The sequence below is a fragment of the Spodoptera frugiperda genome, chromosome 19, assembly GCF_023101765.2.
Source record: "Spodoptera frugiperda isolate SF20-4 chromosome 19, AGI-APGP_CSIRO_Sfru_2.0, whole genome shotgun sequence".
Lineage (NCBI taxonomy): Eukaryota > Metazoa > Arthropoda > Insecta > Lepidoptera > Noctuidae > Spodoptera > Spodoptera frugiperda.
The window spans coordinates 3524160-3541919 of record NC_064230.1 but is presented as its reverse complement, the minus strand read 5'-3'; the positions used below and the strand labels follow the sequence as shown (position 1 = coordinate 3541919).

Here is a 17760-nt window from a genome sequence, read left to right as displayed (position 1 = left end):
ACTTCACTCGAAAGGTATTTATATACATATTAACTAAGAAATCAGAAGTGTTTGAAAAATTTAAGGAATTTAAAGCCTTAGTGGAAAATAAACTTGGTTTTAATATAAAAACACTCCGTACTGATAATGGGAATGAATATTTAAGCAATGATTTTCAGCATTTTCTTAAAAGGTCTGGCATTTCTCATCAAACATCCGCCCCCTACACCCCTCAACAAAATGGTTTAGCGGAGCGAATGAATAGAACCCTATTAGAAAGAGCAAGATGCATGTTGCTTAACGCAAAACTACAAAAGCAATATTGGGCTGAAGCAGTGACAACAGCAGCATATATCACAAATAGATGCCCGACAAGAGTGTTAGATTATTTAACACCAGAAGAAAAATGGAGTGGTAAAAGGCCGGATATTAGTCATTTAAAAGTTTTTGGTTGTGAAGCTATGGTTCACACCCCTAAAGAAAAAGCCAAGAAGTGGGATCCAAAGGCAATAAAGATGATTTTTGTGGGCTATAGTAATGAAACAAAAGGCTACAGGTTCTTTGATCCAAAGACAAGAAAAGCTTTAATCAGCAGAGATGCAATTTTTATTGAAAGTTCTGTAAAGAGAGATTATGCAGCTATGCCATTATCTGAGTCGGTCTCCGAATCAAAAATTGAAAATGAAAGCCCGACTAATAATGACACAACATCTGAAAGCACTGAAGACTCCTACCAATCAGATGATGGATCTGTATATGAACCAGATGAAACACTTGAGGAAATGGAATCAGAACGAAACATAACAACTAGATCTAGAATGCGGACTGCCAAAATGCAAGGTAATACATATATGTGTGCAGATGAAATAATTGATCAATATGATGTTCCAGAAACCTATGCTGCAGCAATATCCAGTGACAATGTGCATGCTGAGAAATGGAAACAATCAATCAATGAAGAACTAAGTGCACACCAAAAGAACAACACCTGGAGTTTAATGGAAAAACCAAAAGGAGTACGACTAATTGACTGTAAATGGGTCTTCAGAATAAAAGATAATGGGTCAGTTTTTAAATCAAGGCTATGTGCTAAAGGATGTGGACAAATAAAAGGAATTGATTACACTGAAGTTTACTCTCCAACAGTCAGATATGATTCAATAAGAGTCTTACTCTCAGAAGCTGTTCAACATGAATATGCAATGATGCAGTTTGACATCAAGACTGCATTTTTATATGGAGATGTGAAAGAAGACATTTATATGAGAGTTCCTGAAGGTTTGAATGTCCCACCAAATCAGTTGACCCGCATACAACTCTAGAAAAGGGAACTGAAACACCAGACAAGAACATACAATATAGAGAAGCTGTCGGTTCACTAATGCACCTTGCAGTGGTAAGCAGGCCTGACATCATGTATGCAGTCAGTCTGGTGAGTCGCTATTTGAATAGTTATAATCAAACACATTGGAATGTTGTCAAGAAAATATTTCGATACTTAAAAGGGACAAAAGACTATGGCTTATGTTACTCGCCCTCAAGGAGCTGCCTTGAAGGCTACAGCGATGCAGATTATGCAAAAGACACTTGCACACGCAGGTCTTTGACAGGATATGTATTCATAAAGAATAGTGCAGCTGTAACATGGGCAACACAATGTCAACACAGTGTGGCATTATCCACTACTGAAGCAGAGTTCATGGCTGCATGTTCAGCAACCAAAGAAGCCATATGGTTAAAAAGATTATTAATAGATATAAATGCATTTAACCAGAACTCTATTTGTTTAAACATTGATAATCAAAGTGCAATTTGTTTAATTAAGAATGTAGATTATCACAAAAGATGCAAGCATATTGATATTAGATATAATTTTATCAAAGAAAAATATTTAGAGAAAGAAATAGATCTTAAATATGTAAATACCAAAGAACAATATGCTGACATCTTTACTAAGGCATTACCCAAAGAAAAATTTCAATATCTTAGAGATAAAATTGGTGTTAAACAATTGTCATTTTTATAAAATTATATTAACTAAATGTAACAACTCAAGTTGTAAGTGTAGTTACTAAAAGTTTATTAATGTAAGTGTGTAATGGGTAAAAGTAATTTAATTTAATTAAAGAGATGTAAAGTTTAATTTGGTGAGAGTGTTCAATTCTTTTGTTTTTATCAGTATAACTTGTAGATGTAAAGTTCAAATTTGGTGAGAGTGTTGAAATGTTAAAATTTGACTTTATGATTAATACAACCTTATGCTGAGTTATAGACAATTTGACACTTTGTTATCTGTGGTATCTCGTTTCGATTATTAAACTACATAAATTTCTTTGATCTTTTATTTAATAAATTCATCACAGTCTCACCCTATATACGAATTAGGTTGGCATCTAGAACGGACTGCCTAGCGAGTTTACCGGGGCTCCGGCTCGAAAAGCAGGAGTAGGAACGGGATGGTTTTTTAGTCAGTAAGAGTCTGACACTCCCTCTCGCCTCGCCCAAGGTGGGAAAAGACATTGGATGGTATCCCCCTTTAAAAATATGAGAATAGGTGCTAAAATAAAACGATATAATTTATAAGAATCCTTTTATAAAATTCAATATTTGTCGGAAATAGATCACATGGTTACGATATGTCTATGTGTTTCTTACATAAAATATTATGAATATACTTTATCATTTATAAACTGTACAGGAATTATTGTAAAAACACAAAATACGTTATATTTTAGTGTCTGAAAATATACCTATTTATCGATTTCAAAATAGAGCTACAAACAAAAAAATTACATATAAATTACATAAAAATGTAAATTTTGTATTACAACAACAATTGTTTAAACGAGTAACTCAATCAATAATAGGGAAAAATATTTTTATTCAAATACGTTCCGCTTTCACCAACCTCGCTTAAATTTTTATGGAATCCCTAAACTACTCGTAAGATACAATTAACAATGACAGACAATCGTACGCATTCCGTATGACGTCATCAGCACGCATCGCATGTAGGCATTGCCGATGATGCGGTCCGTACGATGCGGATCAGTGGACGCAGTTGTATGAGTTTCTATACAAGACAAACTAAACTCCGTTGCGTGCGATGCGTACGATGCGGGCCTGTGGACGCTTACCTTTATACCAATCTATGGTGACACGAGTACAGGTAAATATTATTATAAACCCGTTGTATGTTGGAACGCAGATCTACGCGAGACACAGTGTGTTTTCTATTGTGTCTCATATACCAACACACAAGGGGTTAATTTTGATGCTCCCTTTTTTATTGAATATTGGAGCATACATGGTAAGCAGTCGCCACCAGCCATGGACACTTGAAACACCAGAGGCGTTACAAATGCGTTGCCGGCCTTTTGGAGGTTAGGAATTTAAGGATTGTCGGGGAATCGGGGATTGGGAAGGGGGGAATTGGGCCTCCGGTAACCTCACTAACACAACGAAACAACGCAAGCGTTATTTCACGTCAGTTTTCGTCCCTAAAGCTAAGACACTCTTAGCTAAGAGATAGTTTAGCGGTGGTTGATGAAAACAGCTATAAGAGTCAGTTTAGATTTGCTTATAATTTTGACACATTTTATATGGAACTTATATCAAAAAATTTAACTGCTATATAATAAATTGAGTTGATTGAATACAATAAAAAAAAATCTAATTCGAGTAAATTATGCCAATAAATAATTATTTTTATAATTTTTAGAGATCGAACAAGTCTTGGATCACGGCTGTTTCATAATTATGTACGTAATATATAAAAAAATTTCAAAATTAATTAAATATACGTTGTAAGGTAAGCGTCCGCATCGCACGCATCGGACGGATCGCAGGAGCAGGAGTTTGCTTTACGTTTAACGAAAACGAAACGAGAGAGCGTTCGGCGCTCTCATAAACCAACCAATTAGAGCGCCGAACGCGGTCTCGTTTCGATTACTTTAAACGTTAAGCATACTCTTACTAAGGATACAAATCATCTTTTCATTTGAAAAATAATAATTTTATTTAGTTTTTATGAGAGTCTTAAAGATCCTAGATTTCATTATGATCAGCCGTGTAATATCAGAAATTATTCATTAAAATATTAACATAGAAAATAATTTGACTTTTATATTACTTAAACCTATATGGACATGGACTTATCTCTTCTGACTTACATTACAAATGACATTAAAAATATTAAATTTCGTATAAATCCATTATAGCTATATAGCTCCAATGATTCGAGAAAAAAAAGAAACTATTATAATTAGGTAGTTTCCACAGTCAAAAATAAATTATTTTGACGTTTCCATACAATAAAATATTCAAAAATAATCACACTTTCTTCTACAAAAAGGGGCTCTTTCCAACGATTATATTAGCATAAGAAAACGGCTTTTTCAAAAACTTATTATTACAATATTCATGAAAAATATTTTAGATTTGCAATTGGATCTAGTTTCGTTAGCACAAAATATTCTTATATATTACACATATACATATATCACAATAAATCATTGCTTAAACCTTATATCTAAAATATATATTACATTATATTATAATAGAGCTTTTCCACCAGAGATGTGCTATGTAGCTTTGCTACGAAGATGTAATAGCTAAGCTGTGAAACTATGTGACCGTTTCTACTGATACTTAAGCTATGTAGCTGTGCGAGGAAGATGCGCAGCTCGAGTAGGCGATGTATCGATAGTAGATAAGACGTTGCTTAGCTGCATCCGTTTCAATCAGTGCTAAGCTATGTGTACCAATGAATATGATTGGTGGAAGCCAAACGCATCCACAGCAACGTAGCATAGCACATATCTGGTCGAAAAGCACCATAATGGAGCTATTTATATGTATAAATTTGACTGATTTTTATACCAAAACCTAAAATAATTTGGATCGCATATAAATTTTGATTTAAATTTTCGTCTAATAACCTAAATAATTTAATATAATTTGGTCCAAAAACACTCTCCAAATGTATAGTCGTTAGAAATAAAATATAATTAGACAAATCAATACATTTTATACATCATTACTTATATTTAATATCTATACTACATTTTTAAAAACATGACTTGGTAAATAAAAGAAATAAAAATACGTAGAAACTAGAAACCAGAAGGCTTAGTAAGAGATGTATTTTTGTTTAACGAGATCGAAACGAGACCGCGTTCGGCGATCTGATTGGTCGGCTCAAACGACACACCAATCAGAGCGCCGAACGCGGTCTCGTTTGGATTTCGTTGAACGTAAAGTAAACTTGTAATAAAGCCCTTGTAGATTCTCAACATTGGACAAAATAATAAAAAATATATAATAACAAAATATTATTTTCTATCCAAGAAAGGTATCAAATCCCAACTATTGCATGCGAAAGCAGCATTGTTTGGTATTTTTTTAAATTGAGAAGGACATGGGGAACAAATCAAAAGCTAGTTAAAAATAGTAAAATAAAACCACGAACCTTCGGACATACAACAAAATAATATTACATGTATAATTAATTATACAGCTAGCTATGTGAGAAAAATCTTCTATAAAAAATGTGTATAACCCTTATATTTTATTATATTATGTATAAATATCGTACAGTACATAGAAAAATATTAAAAAATTGTTCCCATTATTTTAAAAAAGCTACATATTTATTTACAACTAGTAAAAAAGGTGTAAATTTTACAAAAGTTTTCATTTATTATGTAAATTAATTAAAATATTTACTCGAGTAAACTATTCGAGGATACTCAACTAGTTTCTAGCCACACCAGAGCTCATATTCATTAGGTGTGTCGAGGAAGTAAGATATTTCAATTAATTTTGCATGTTTCACAATAGTTATTAATTATTATACAAAAACTATTTATCATTTATTGTTTATGAGAGTTTTCATACTAAAAACTATAAAATTTGATGTTTAAGGTATTGTGCAAATTCAATTAGGCCCGTTTTTAGGCAGGTATACCATAAATCTGAAGAGTTTGTATGTTTGACCCCACTTATCCAAAACAAAGATATTTTTACAAATTAAATAAGTTTCTTTTTCTTCTCCTCTAATATTTTTTTCTGATTTCTTTCGTTGCGGGATCCAAGACAGTCATTCATGTCCCTGGGACGTTGGACTTCAGTGTTCCGGTGTTTTCATGGTTGTATCTACTGTAGATCCTGGTGCACAGGAGTTGCAGCGGTATGGGAGGTTGTGGCGGGCTTGTCCCAAAAAAATCTCTTCGCCTTTATATATTAGTATATACACTACAGATATGTATTTTAAAGTAGCACAATACTTTAATCATAATCATAATTAGACCATAATTTAAATTCTATTGTTATACAGTCAAAACTGGAGGACCTCTTCAAATATTTCGAATTACATTTGAATTTGAATTACTCTCAATATGTCGTAATTCGAATTAACGAGAGTCGTCTGTACCTCTGTAACTGTAAAGCTGTAACTATTACATTAATTTTAAGCTAAATAGTTATGCAACAAAAAAGCCTCTGAAACTGAGCTACCATTTATCTAGCTGAAAAGGAATTATTATAACAAAATATACCGTTATTATGTATGTATGTATAAAGAGTTAGTTTAAACGCACTAATCCCCGGAACACAAAAATAACTATAAAAAAGGCTATAAAACATCACGCTATGACCAATAGGAGCCGAGCAGAGAGGGTGAAAGCCTATTGTCGATATATGTACTATCCAACACAAAAATGATTATTCAAATCGGACCAGTAGTTCCAGAGATTAGCGCGTTAAAACAAATAAACTATTTACCTTTATATATATTGGTATTAAAATAGAAGCCTAAATACCACTGGGGTAAAATTCATTTCCATATAACATACATTCATATACAAAAATACAATTAAAACTAAACCTCATCTCAAGCCGAGCAAAGTCTTGTTCCCTTTGAGCGCTGACCGGAGCTTCTTCACGAACGCTGAAGGTTGTATCAGTATTGATACTTCCGTACCGTGTTTGCTTAACCTGTTCATGTCTTCCTCGCCTCCCTGTAATGTTAAGTATAACATGTACGATAATACATAAGACTACTATTACTACTAGTATTACAACTTAAAACGGGATATTTACCATGTTTTTCTATGTCTATGAGTTTCTGATATTACGGCACTGTTGCAAGCGCCATGGATTGGAAACTCATAGAATTATGAAACACGCCGGTAATCTAGCAGACGTATTACCTGATGGTAAACAATCGCCGCCGCCCATGATGGACACCTGAAACACCAGAGGCGTTACAAGTGCATTGCCGGTCTGTTGAGGGTTAGGAATTTAAGGGTTGTTGGGGGAATCGGGTATTGGGAGGATTGGGAAGGGGGGGTAATTGGGCCTCCGGTACCTTCACTCACACAACGAAACACAACGCAAGCGTTGTTTCACGTCGGTTTTCTGTGAGGCCGTGGTATCACTCCGGTTGAGCCGGCCCAGCAGTGCCGAAGCATGGCTCTCCCACACTTAACTTTATTAGCTAGTAATAATTATAATTTGTAATTACCTTGAGCAGATTGATGGGCCTATTGTTAATTTCAGTGAGCGCCCAGTTCCCGGGCGGGGGCAGGCCGGCGCGGGCGCAGGCACTGTGGGCCACCACTCCAGTGATGTTGCACTCATTGTCTAGCTTCAAACCTGAAAACATTACAGTTACTATTAGTATTAAAATTATGTTTTATATACGGCAATCGGATTTTTTTAAATGTATCTGGTATATAGCTAGCTGGTCTGTCGTGGGTCGCAAAATGCTGCTCATTAATATGAGCCTCTGGCTTTAAGTGTGGTGTTTCAAGTGTCCATGGGCGGCGGCGATTGCTTACCATCAGGTGATCAGTCCGCTCGTTTGCCGGCTTGTACAATAAAAAAATCTAGACGAGTCTAAACAGTTACTAAAAACATAACTATCCCGACATAGTGAAACATTAAAAGTAGGTACGTAAATATGTTGTATATAAAAAGTATTTGTCTACGTACCTAATGCTTCTTGATCCCTTTTATTAACCACGTAGATTTTACCGAGCGGCACCCGGTGAAATAGTATGTCAACCTGTAATGTGAGAGACATTTATTTACAACTAAAATTACAGGTAATTCTATAACATGATAGTAGAGAGAGGTGTTAAATTATACATTAGTTACCTAATTTTATGTAAGTTGCCTATGTAAGCGTGCTCCATCACCCTCTCTCAAATTGTATTAATTTTAGATAATATGCCTGAAGTGCGGTTCGAATCTTGAACGGAGCAACTCTTTGTGTGATCCACAAATTGTTGTTTGTAAACGCACTCACGACACAGGAGAATCTAAGAGAGGGGCAACGTTTTTTTTTTTTTATTTATCTTTTCCCGACTCTCCCCCTATTATATGGAACTTTATAACACAAACCTACCCATTCGGGGATAAAAAAGGCGTGACGTTGAATAGACGAAATTAAATGATATTTATTTCTGTAAGTAGGTTATAAAATAACACTTTTACACGTCAATATTTCAAATAGCTAGATGAGGCCGTTATTGTTGTCTTCTCCGTGTGAGAAGAGGCCTTTGGTCAGCAGTGGCCATTTATAAGCTGTAGAAATGACATTGTATGCTCACCGTAAGTCCCCGCGCACTGGCGACGAGTTGCCTGGCATGTCCGGCGTCCCGGGCCGTGCGGGTGGCCAGCGCGGCCACGCGGTCCCCGCAGCGCCCGCCCACGCGCACCCCCGACCCGCCCCACCACGCTATCCTGGGGGGAAAGCATTCAGCATTAGTATTTAGACTAAACTATTTAGGTATACATTATTTTAATTTTTAATTAGACTTCTAGACTACAAATTGGAGTGTATATTTGTAATATTGAAATAACCGCTTCTTACTGCATACATTTCAATATACAAATGAATATTTTCTGCAATTTTTTATTCTGTCTGTTTGTTCTGACAAATCATTAAAACGGGGGACCGATTTTGAATGGAACTTTTATTAATTGCAAACATCAGCATGTATCAAAGAGTAACATAGGCTACTTTTTAGACTTTTACCTAAATTAGAAGTCATTATACTACGCGGACAAAGTAGCGAACAACAGCTAGTTATTATTATTAAGTATATGTACTCACCAAACTTGATTCTGATAATCGACAAAGACGGGTGGGTGCGTAGTGGAGACGGTGGCAGCTAGTGCTGCGCCGCGGCGTTGCTCGGCGCGCAGCCCCGCCGCCTGCCGCGCCCGCAGGGGAGTCAGGGAAGGGGGGACGGGGTTCGATATCGAGGGGGGTACGTCCGCTGGAAGGAGGGGAAAAGTTAATTAGATTTTAGATTCTGTTAGCGTTTTAATAAAGTATATCATCTAATCAATAAAATAAATTATAATTATTTTCAACCGACTTCAAAAAAGATTGTTCCCAGTTTGTTTGCAGAAAATTAAGTATTAACTGTTACATTTAGGAGCAGATGTTTGATTAATAATAATAAAAAAATAGGCTAAAGAAGTTTGAAGGCGGTTTCTTTTAATTATAATGACATCGTTGTCTTACTAAAAGTAGTAGTCTCCTGATGGTAAGCAATCACCGCCATCCATAGACATCCGAAACACCAGAGGCGTTACAAGTGCGTTGCCGGCCTTTTGGGGTTAGGAATTTGAGGGTTGTTGGGGAATAGTACCCTTCACAATCTCCCCAATCCCAATTGGGTCTCCGGTAACGTCACTCTCACAGCAAAACACAACGCAAGCGTTATTTCATGTCAGTTTTCTATGAAGCGATTGCTTACCATCAGGTGACATGCTCGTTTACCGGCTTATACCATAAAAAAAGGAATAAAGAAACGACCTACCATTACTGAGAGAGCTACTCCTCCGCCGCATAGAGTCCCCCCTACCCTCAGGGCGGGATCTGTGCACCACTTTGACAGGAGACGTCACTGATGGACCTCTACTGTAATTGATTAAAACATACATAATTTTATAATTTCATTTTCAAATTATTAGATTACATACTCAAAATCTTTTAAATTTTTTCAGTAACATCACTAATCTTCGGAACTACCGTTCCGAATTCCAGATTAATTTATTTTTGTGTTGCATAATGCATTTATCACGCTACGATCAACGTTACGCCTCTTATCCCCGATGGGGTACGCAGAGGCTCACATTACGGCACGTAATGCTGCTATATAATGTACACCTACTCTACACCATTTGTGTTAAGTCCCATGTAATGGGGTGAGCCTATTCCAGACTCCATGCTACTGCTGAGAAATACTACGAAAAACTAAAAAACGCCCAATAATGCTTTGCACGACCCGGGAATCGAACCCTGGACACCTTATCCGGCTCCAACAGTCGCACCTGCGACCACTCAACCAACGTGGCAGTCTATCACACTACGATCAATAGGAGTTATATTCGAGTTACAATTGCTATTTCAGCCTTCTGTGGCATGCGAGTAAGGGTACAGTTACATAGCTTAGTATCAGTGGAAACGGCCACATAGTTGCACAGCTTAGCTATTACATCTTCGTAGCATAGCTACATAGCACATCTCTGGTGGAAAAGCACAATAACGCCTTCAGTAACATTTAATATTTTTTTATTAATATCAAGTTTTTAAACTTACCTATCCTGGTTTTCATCCTGCCTAGTCGGGCTTTCCTTCTTAGTCTGCCCTATAGATTTCAGTCTAGTCAGTAGAGATAACTCAGTCAGTCCTCGCTTCCATATTGGCTTGTTTTGCGTCTGATTCTGTTCCGATGTTTCTGAAAAACAAACAACATAAATATCTATTATATATAATGCTAGCTTCTGTCAACCCGGAGCTGCGGACTGCCCAGTGGGTTACCGGGGCTCCGGCTCGAAAAGCAGAAGTAGGAACGGGATGGTTTTTAGTCAGTAAGAGTCTGATACTCCCTCTCGCCTTGCCCAAGGCGGGAGAAGTCATTGGATGATTTACACCCCTCAAAAAATAAAAGCTTCTGCCAACTGCTTTGCCCGCGTTCCCGTGTTATAAAAAGTAACCTATCACTTTGTGTGTGAGTGAGGGTATCGGACGCCTACCTTTCCTTCCAAATCTCCCCAATTCCCCAATAACTCTTAAATTCCAAACCCTCAAAAGGCGGGCAACGCATTAATAACGCCTCCGGTGATTCAAGTGCCCAAGGGCGGCGGCGATTGCTTACCATCAGGTCACCCGTCAGCTCATTTACCGGCTCATACACGCAACGCCACGCCTTTTATCCCCAAAGGGGTAGGCAGAGGTGCACATTACGACAGGTAATGCCGCTATACAATGTACAATGTTTACCGGCTTATAACATAAAATAAAATAATAGACTTACCATTCTTTATTTCCCTTTTAGGACTAGTATGCACCCTTCTGGTCTCTCTCGGTCGATTAGCATCATAAGAATTTTGACTCCGCGCCCTCTCAACAGATCTTATTCGATTGATATCATTATTCAAATGATTCTGACTTCTTGTATCCCCGTTACAATTAACTTCAGCATTCACAGTCACACCAGAGTTATTATTACTTAGAAACAAATACTCATATGTCGAATCCCCCACTTCCAAATTTGGTAACGAAGATTTTCGAGTTTTCTCACTATTTTTCAACTTCTTTACCGGCAAAGGAGACGGTTTGGAGTTCGGTTGAGTTGACGTTGAAGCCATACATAACCTTTCGTATATCTCCTCATTTTGATTCGAAGTCGGAATATTCGGTAAATTCGGAACATTCGGCAAAGTCGGTAAAGTCGGAAAAGTCGGAAATTCCGGCTCATTCGTGCCAGACAAGCTTACAGTTGTTGTCAAACTTAAATGTCCATAATCAGAGTCTTTAGAAAACGTTGTTCCATAATCATTTTGTTCTGTATTCACTATATTTACAAAATTCTGTTTCGGTTCATCGTTAATGGTCAATTTTTGTTTGAATTCAAAGTCGAAGACGTCCGTTTCGGGCCCTAATACGGGGATGGCTGTGTGAGGAGGATCCTTGTTTGATACTTGGATGACTGTCACGTTCGTCGCTTGATGGTTGCTGGAAATATAAAATGTATTATGTTTATTTACATATATTTATTTAAAATCGATTCGGTTTAATTCCCGGGTCAGGCAAAGTACTGTTGGGTCTTTTGGTTTTCTAAAATTTCTTAGTAGTAGCACGGAGTTTGGAATGGTTTCCAGTACATGGCAATGGGCTCACCCCCTATTACATGGGACTTATAACACAAAATTAAATGGTGTAAAGTAGGTGTACATTGTAGTGGCATAACGTGCCGTAATGTGCTCTAAAATTAAATAAAATACAAAATATAATAATATTTAAAAGTATAAAAATAGGAGCCGACCAGTCGTGGAGTGCTGCTCATGAATATGAGCCGCATGGCTTGAAACTAGTCGAGTTCCTCGTCAAATAGTTACGTAAGTAAGCCGATAACATAATAATTAATTTAGTATGTCTCACAAGTTTTTTTTTTTTTTATGTTAAATGGGCCGACTTTTGGCCGCTATCTCACCTGATGGTAAGTGATAATGCGGCCTACGATGGAGCACGTCTGCCCATAAGCAACCTATTCACTCGGGCCTTGAAGACACCCAGGTTATACCCATCAGGAAACACAGACTCCGGTAAGGCGTTAATTATAATATAAAGTAAACAAAAACCAACACTCACCTCGCCCCCTCACCGTTCTTCACCTCATCTCCGTTACTAACAACTACTCGTTGCGTATATTCATCTTCGCTACACATTTTATCAATTTCAGCAAAAAATTCCTCATCACTATCCGTTACAATAGGCCTTTTAAATATTGAATCATCTAAACATATATTTTGTCCACATATTTTGGCCACACTTCGATTTTCGACCTTATTTTGAGAAGTTGAAGGTTGAGATGTGAACGGAGCGTCCCAATTTGATATGTCTATATTACTTTCTTCTGTTGACGTCGTGGGTTCGATTTCCGGTTGTGTCTCTGGTGATTCTGGTATCGTTTCTGGGGGTCGGGTTGTTAGTTCGATGCCTGGTACTCTGTAAAGTGATATTTTTTTTTAAATGCTAGGATTTTGTCCTGTGTCGTGTGTGCGTTTACAAAACATACAAGTTCACAAACACTCAGACCTGAAACAACATATTATGGATTAGACAAAGAGTTGCTAATTGCGGGAATCGAACCGGCTACACGTTGCGTGCAGTCATATCACATAACGTCGAACGAACCAATTCGTGCCGAAGCATGACTTTCCCACACACTATGCATTACCTTGTTTTGGTTAACCTACGCCCAGATTCACTGACGGACAGACTGATGGATTATTCTATCATTCCTTTGAAGACTTAGTTGAAATTAATTTCTGCTGGCGGCTGCCAGCGCCCGCGTTCCCATAATCTACTACTGTTCCAAATATCAACCCGATCCCTTTAGCTATTTGACGTGACTGAGTAACAATCATACACACAAACAAAAAAACTCTAATTTTAGTAAGCTATAAAAGGTTTTAACTTACCTATCAGGTGGTGTCGGTGGAGTAGGCGGTAGGGGGGAAGTGGGATCCCTGGCGGCCGCTCTGGGCGGCGGCGGGAGGGGGGGCGGCGCCGGACCTGAACAGTACACGTTCTCACCGCGAGACAGTATCTTCAGCTCGTGTAGTGTGTTCCGGAGCGTAGTCACCCAGTCTTGCATTGATTCCCTGAAAATTTTAGTTAGCAAGTTGAATGGAAGAAGAAAGATTTTCGGGAGAGCCATGTTTCGGCACTGGCTGCGGGTTGAATCGGAGTGATACCACGGCCGAGCAGAAAACCAACGTAAAACAATGCTTGCGTTATTTTTCGTTGTGTGAGTGAGATTACAGGAGGCCCAATTACCTCCCTTCTCTATCTTCCTAATCCCCGACAACCCTTAAATTCCTAACTCCCAAAAGGTCTACAACGCACTTGAAACGCCTCTGGTGTTTCGGGTGTCCATGAGCGGCAGAGATTGCTTACCATCAGGTGATCCGTCCGTTCGTTTACTGGCTTATACCATTGAAAAAAGATTGACTGGCAAAGTCTAGATTAGTCTTTATTGACGGGTAAGAGTTAAATTGTAACCTATTTGCAAAAAATATCATTTATCTTTTAACTAGTGCGAAAAAAAAATTAAAACCTTTTTAGATACGTCAAATGTAAAAGCTTTTCAACCTTCACAAATTGCAATAACATTAAAACTCCAATAGAAACTACCAAAACAGAAGCACAATAAAAACTCACCAATCAGGAGCCAACATCCGAACAGCCCCTGCATCAGTATCAACCAGAAAATCATACTGGTCACCGCAATGTGGCTTCACACTGGCGGTCACATGTCTAGCGGCGCGAAGACAGGCTCTCCACACCGGTTTGTGGGTCAAAGCTGCCGGGCTGTTGGCTTCGGGGTACTGCTCTAAGTAAGGAGTCTTTCCGTTGTGCACACAGAGCTGAGTCCACATCGGTTTTAGCGGTACTTTCTGGAAGGATAAGGAAATAATTGATTTACAAGTAATCACACGAATATCATAAATGTGAAAGTGTGTTTGTTTGGATGTTCGAATCCACAATGAATGAAATCAAGATTTTTTAAAACATTGATTACCTGGATTTTCTGTTGTGTCGTGGGTGCATTTACAAATATATAAGTTCACATACACATGACACCCGAACCCGAAACTGTAGTGTGATCTCACTCATGACTACAATACAAACAAATTTCCCAAAGAAACGTTTTTTGTATACTCATTAGTTTTATTTTTATCACAATAACAAAACAACAAAATATTGGTTTCGCATCAATCAACTTTTAGCAGCGAGCCGCTCGCGGCCGCGTTATCGGAAGACTAGTAGGTATTTTGGAACTTTACATGCACGCACATATAAAGCTAAAAAAATTTTGTTATTTTGTGATAAAAATAAAACTAATGAGTATACAAAAAAAGTTTCTTTGGGAAAGTTGTTTGTAATCACGAGTACAATCACGTGTTTAAATATCGTTCACTAATTACCAGTCACCGTATATACAAAAGCCTTACCTTACTACCAAGAGGTCTCAGCTTGCTACCACTAACTTCATTAGGTATCCGTTTGAGGTACGCGTTTTTCTGTATCTCCCTATAGTACACAGGGCCCTCGTCTCTATCTCTACCAGATGCCATCGTGTATACGTCATTCAGCTGCTGGAAATTAAAAAATAAAATGGATAAAGATGGAATTAAGAATGGATATTGATTTGTCATCATTTCTAGGTACATTTTATACATAGAAATTACGTATTTGCTCCCACTCCTAAACTTTGATTCGTTTTATATAAGTATTGTTATCTAACATGACAAAATAAAAATAAAAAACATGTCGAATATGTTTTCATTATAGATGGATGGACTAAAATAGACTCTTAATTTTCAAACCCCATCATCATCCCTATTCTTAGAGTGTTGTGGGAATCAATGTATTATTCTAATGGCTTACCATCATGTTACCAACTGCTCAGTACACTTCAGTTACACTTGAGGGCTTATTCTTGAATCCAATTCTGATCGATCAACTCGATATTGTGAAATTGCATACTATTACTATTACTACATTGCACATTTGAATATTCAAACACAAATTTGTAACTCTGTAATTACAGCATTTATGCATATTCTGGCAATTTTTTACTGATATAACACATTAATGAGGCTTTTCCACCAGAGATGTGCTATGTAGCTATGCTGTGAGGATACAATAGCTAGCTGTAAAACTATGTGATTGTTTCCACTGATACTAAGTTATGTAGCGGTGTGAGTAAGATGTGCTATGAAGATGCATTGCCACAAAATAGTTGATATATTGATAGTAGGGAAATCATCAACAGTCCACATCTATACCACGCATTCATAGCACACATCCATAGCATGCATCTTAGTTGCATCAATTTCCACCAGTGCTAGGGTGTGCTGTGTGCCAATGATTGGTGGACGCCAAATGCATCTATAGTTACGAAACCTAGCACATCTTTGGTGGAAAAGCACCTTTGAACTACATATGTGTAGGTAGCTAAAACTGTTGCTGTAATGGTCTATAGTATTTACAGTACATACATACTCATCTCATATGTTTAAAAACATTTAACTACCCTTTAGTCTGGCTGTTTATGATATCAGAATCAGAATGTTTTATAACTTCCAACCAATAACATGGGGATTGTTATTAGATTTGGTTTATAAAAAAAAATACTTTAGGTTACAGATGTGTGTGATTGACTATCTAACTAATATTGTAAATGCGAAAGTTTATAAGTTTGTGTGTATGTTTGTTATTCAATCACGTCTAAATGGCTGAAGGGATCAGAGGAAATATTTTTTACATTGAATGAAACCTAAACAAGAACGTCTTTGGCATTCTGAAGTGGTTGATTACAATACAAGCTAATCAGAGTGCTGAACGCAAGAGAAAAGGGCTAGTTTACGGTCTAGAATAATACATAGGATACTGTTTATCTCACAGAAAGAAGTTGTGGGCAAAGTTGTTGAATGAGGAGATAGCACACTTGATGGGAAGCCTCTTAAGAAAGATATGCCCTACAGGATTTATAGAGTTCAGACTTAACAAGTTTAATCATCAAAAGATATATAGTGGAATCTTATTAGAAACTAATACCGAGCTATAATTTATGCAAATATAGTACCTTGGACTAAAATGCACACAACCAATAAATTACAGTTGCACATCCATCATTAACGAACTTATTTACGAGTTAAAAAACATGAATAATTGCCTTGTAATTTGTTAGGAGTGATTTATAAGTGTAGTGTTGTCTAGTCAGGATTTGCGACCCATATCTATGCTAACGATCTACAATTGACGCACTGCATGGTCGGAATTAATTGCGGAGGGCATACGGGACACTGACGTTACGGTGACTCAGTTAAAAGCTATTCACAACACATCCTAATAAAGAAGTACCACCAACTATGGAAGTTTCAACACAACGCGATATACTTTCGATTTACACGTTCAATATAAAAGTAACCCGGAAACGTACACATGTAAGACGCAGATACAACTGTGATGCAGTAGTTAAATAACAATTATGTGTACAAAAGCGAAAGAAAGCGCAAAAAATAATTACCTTTTTTTCAAAGTGTAAAACTTGCACCTTTCTCTTCGGTTTACAATGGGTTGTCAGCGTTTGACCTTCATGCTATATAGCATATAGCGGCGGGTTACGCATTGATTGTGTCGTTGCGAAATAATTATGTTGTTGTTTTAAATTACAATATTATTTATTTGACAGGAATCATGCACAATGAACACAAAAGCAGTAACGCCATATTTATTATTTATGACATTTGTATTTCATTATTGCCATTGAATAAAAAATACATACTGAAATAACTTTTTGTTTGTTTAAAATTCTAATAAAATTGTAATGATTAAACGATAAAAAAATAAAAGGTTTTCTGAAACAGATTGATTTCATATGAGTTTGCCTCCTATCCCATAAAAAAAAGTAACGAAGATAAAACTTGGAGCTAAAATATACGTGTGGTATATTGTAGTTTTACAAAACAAAACATACCAAGCCTAATTACTTTAAAGTTCACCAATTAATTGATTTGAAAATAATATTACTTTTTGTTAACACAAAAACGTTTTTCTGATAAACATAGACAACAATATTAATAATGCTGATAACACAAATTAATGGCGATGGCAACAACGCGAGGTCACTTCATCATTGTCTATGTTGTCCACTTGACGTTTTGTAGTGCCGATAAAGTGAAGAA

General features: G+C 37.0%; 2 protein-coding genes and 1 long non-coding RNA gene across 4 annotated transcripts in view; 1 reads left to right on the top strand and 2 right to left on the bottom strand.

The window, feature by feature from the left end:
• Nucleotides 1-2555: 2555 nt before the first annotated feature.
• On the bottom strand, nt 2556-17327 carry LOC118281201 (uncharacterized). 2 transcript variants are annotated; one of them, XM_035601761.2, is made up of 13 exons: nt 17103-17327; nt 15022-15165; nt 14228-14463; nt 13486-13668; nt 12653-13009; nt 11316-12016; nt 10598-10736; nt 9816-9916; nt 9101-9266; nt 8595-8727; nt 7975-8047; nt 7505-7635; nt 2556-6998 (listed from the first exon to the last, which is right to left on the bottom strand). In XM_035601761.2, the coding sequence occupies exons 2-13, from the start codon at nt 15142-15144 to the stop codon at nt 6867-6869; spliced, it is 2475 nt and encodes an 824-aa protein (XP_035457654.2). In that variant the 5' UTR covers nt 15145-15165; nt 17103-17327; the 3' UTR covers nt 2556-6866. The 2 variants fall into 2 exon arrangements, with proteins under 2 accessions (XP_035457654.2, XP_035457655.2); XM_035601762.2 differs by having other exon boundaries at nt 15022-15162.
• Nucleotides 2556-17760, bottom strand: part of LOC118281055 (monocarboxylate transporter 12) — a 122878-nt gene continuing 107673 nt past the window's right edge. Inside the window, exon 9 of the transcript XR_007706350.1 lies at nt 2556-3116. The gene's annotated coding sequence lies outside the window, so the exon portion shown is untranslated. The remainder of the gene's footprint in view (nt 3117-17760) is intronic.
• Nucleotides 3123-17760, top strand: part of LOC126911886 (uncharacterized) — a 57146-nt gene continuing 42508 nt past the window's right edge. The window contains exon 1 of the long non-coding RNA XR_007706399.1: nt 3123-3790. This is a non-coding gene — a long non-coding RNA (uncharacterized LOC126911886). The remainder of the gene's footprint in view (nt 3791-17760) is intronic.

Coding starts and splice junctions, on each gene's coding strand:
- LOC118281201 (XM_035601761.2), bottom strand. CDS start 15,144: ATGGCATCTGGTAGAGATAGAGACGAGGGCCCTGTGTACTATAGGGAG. Junction 10,737..11,315: donor TAAAAGGGAAATAAAGAATG/GTAAGTCTATTA, acceptor TTTGTTTTTCAG/AAACATCGGAACAGAATCAG. Junction 8,728..9,100: donor GATTATCAGAATCAAGTTTG/GTGAGTACATAT, acceptor CTTTCCCCCCAG/GATAGCGTGGTGGGGCGGGT.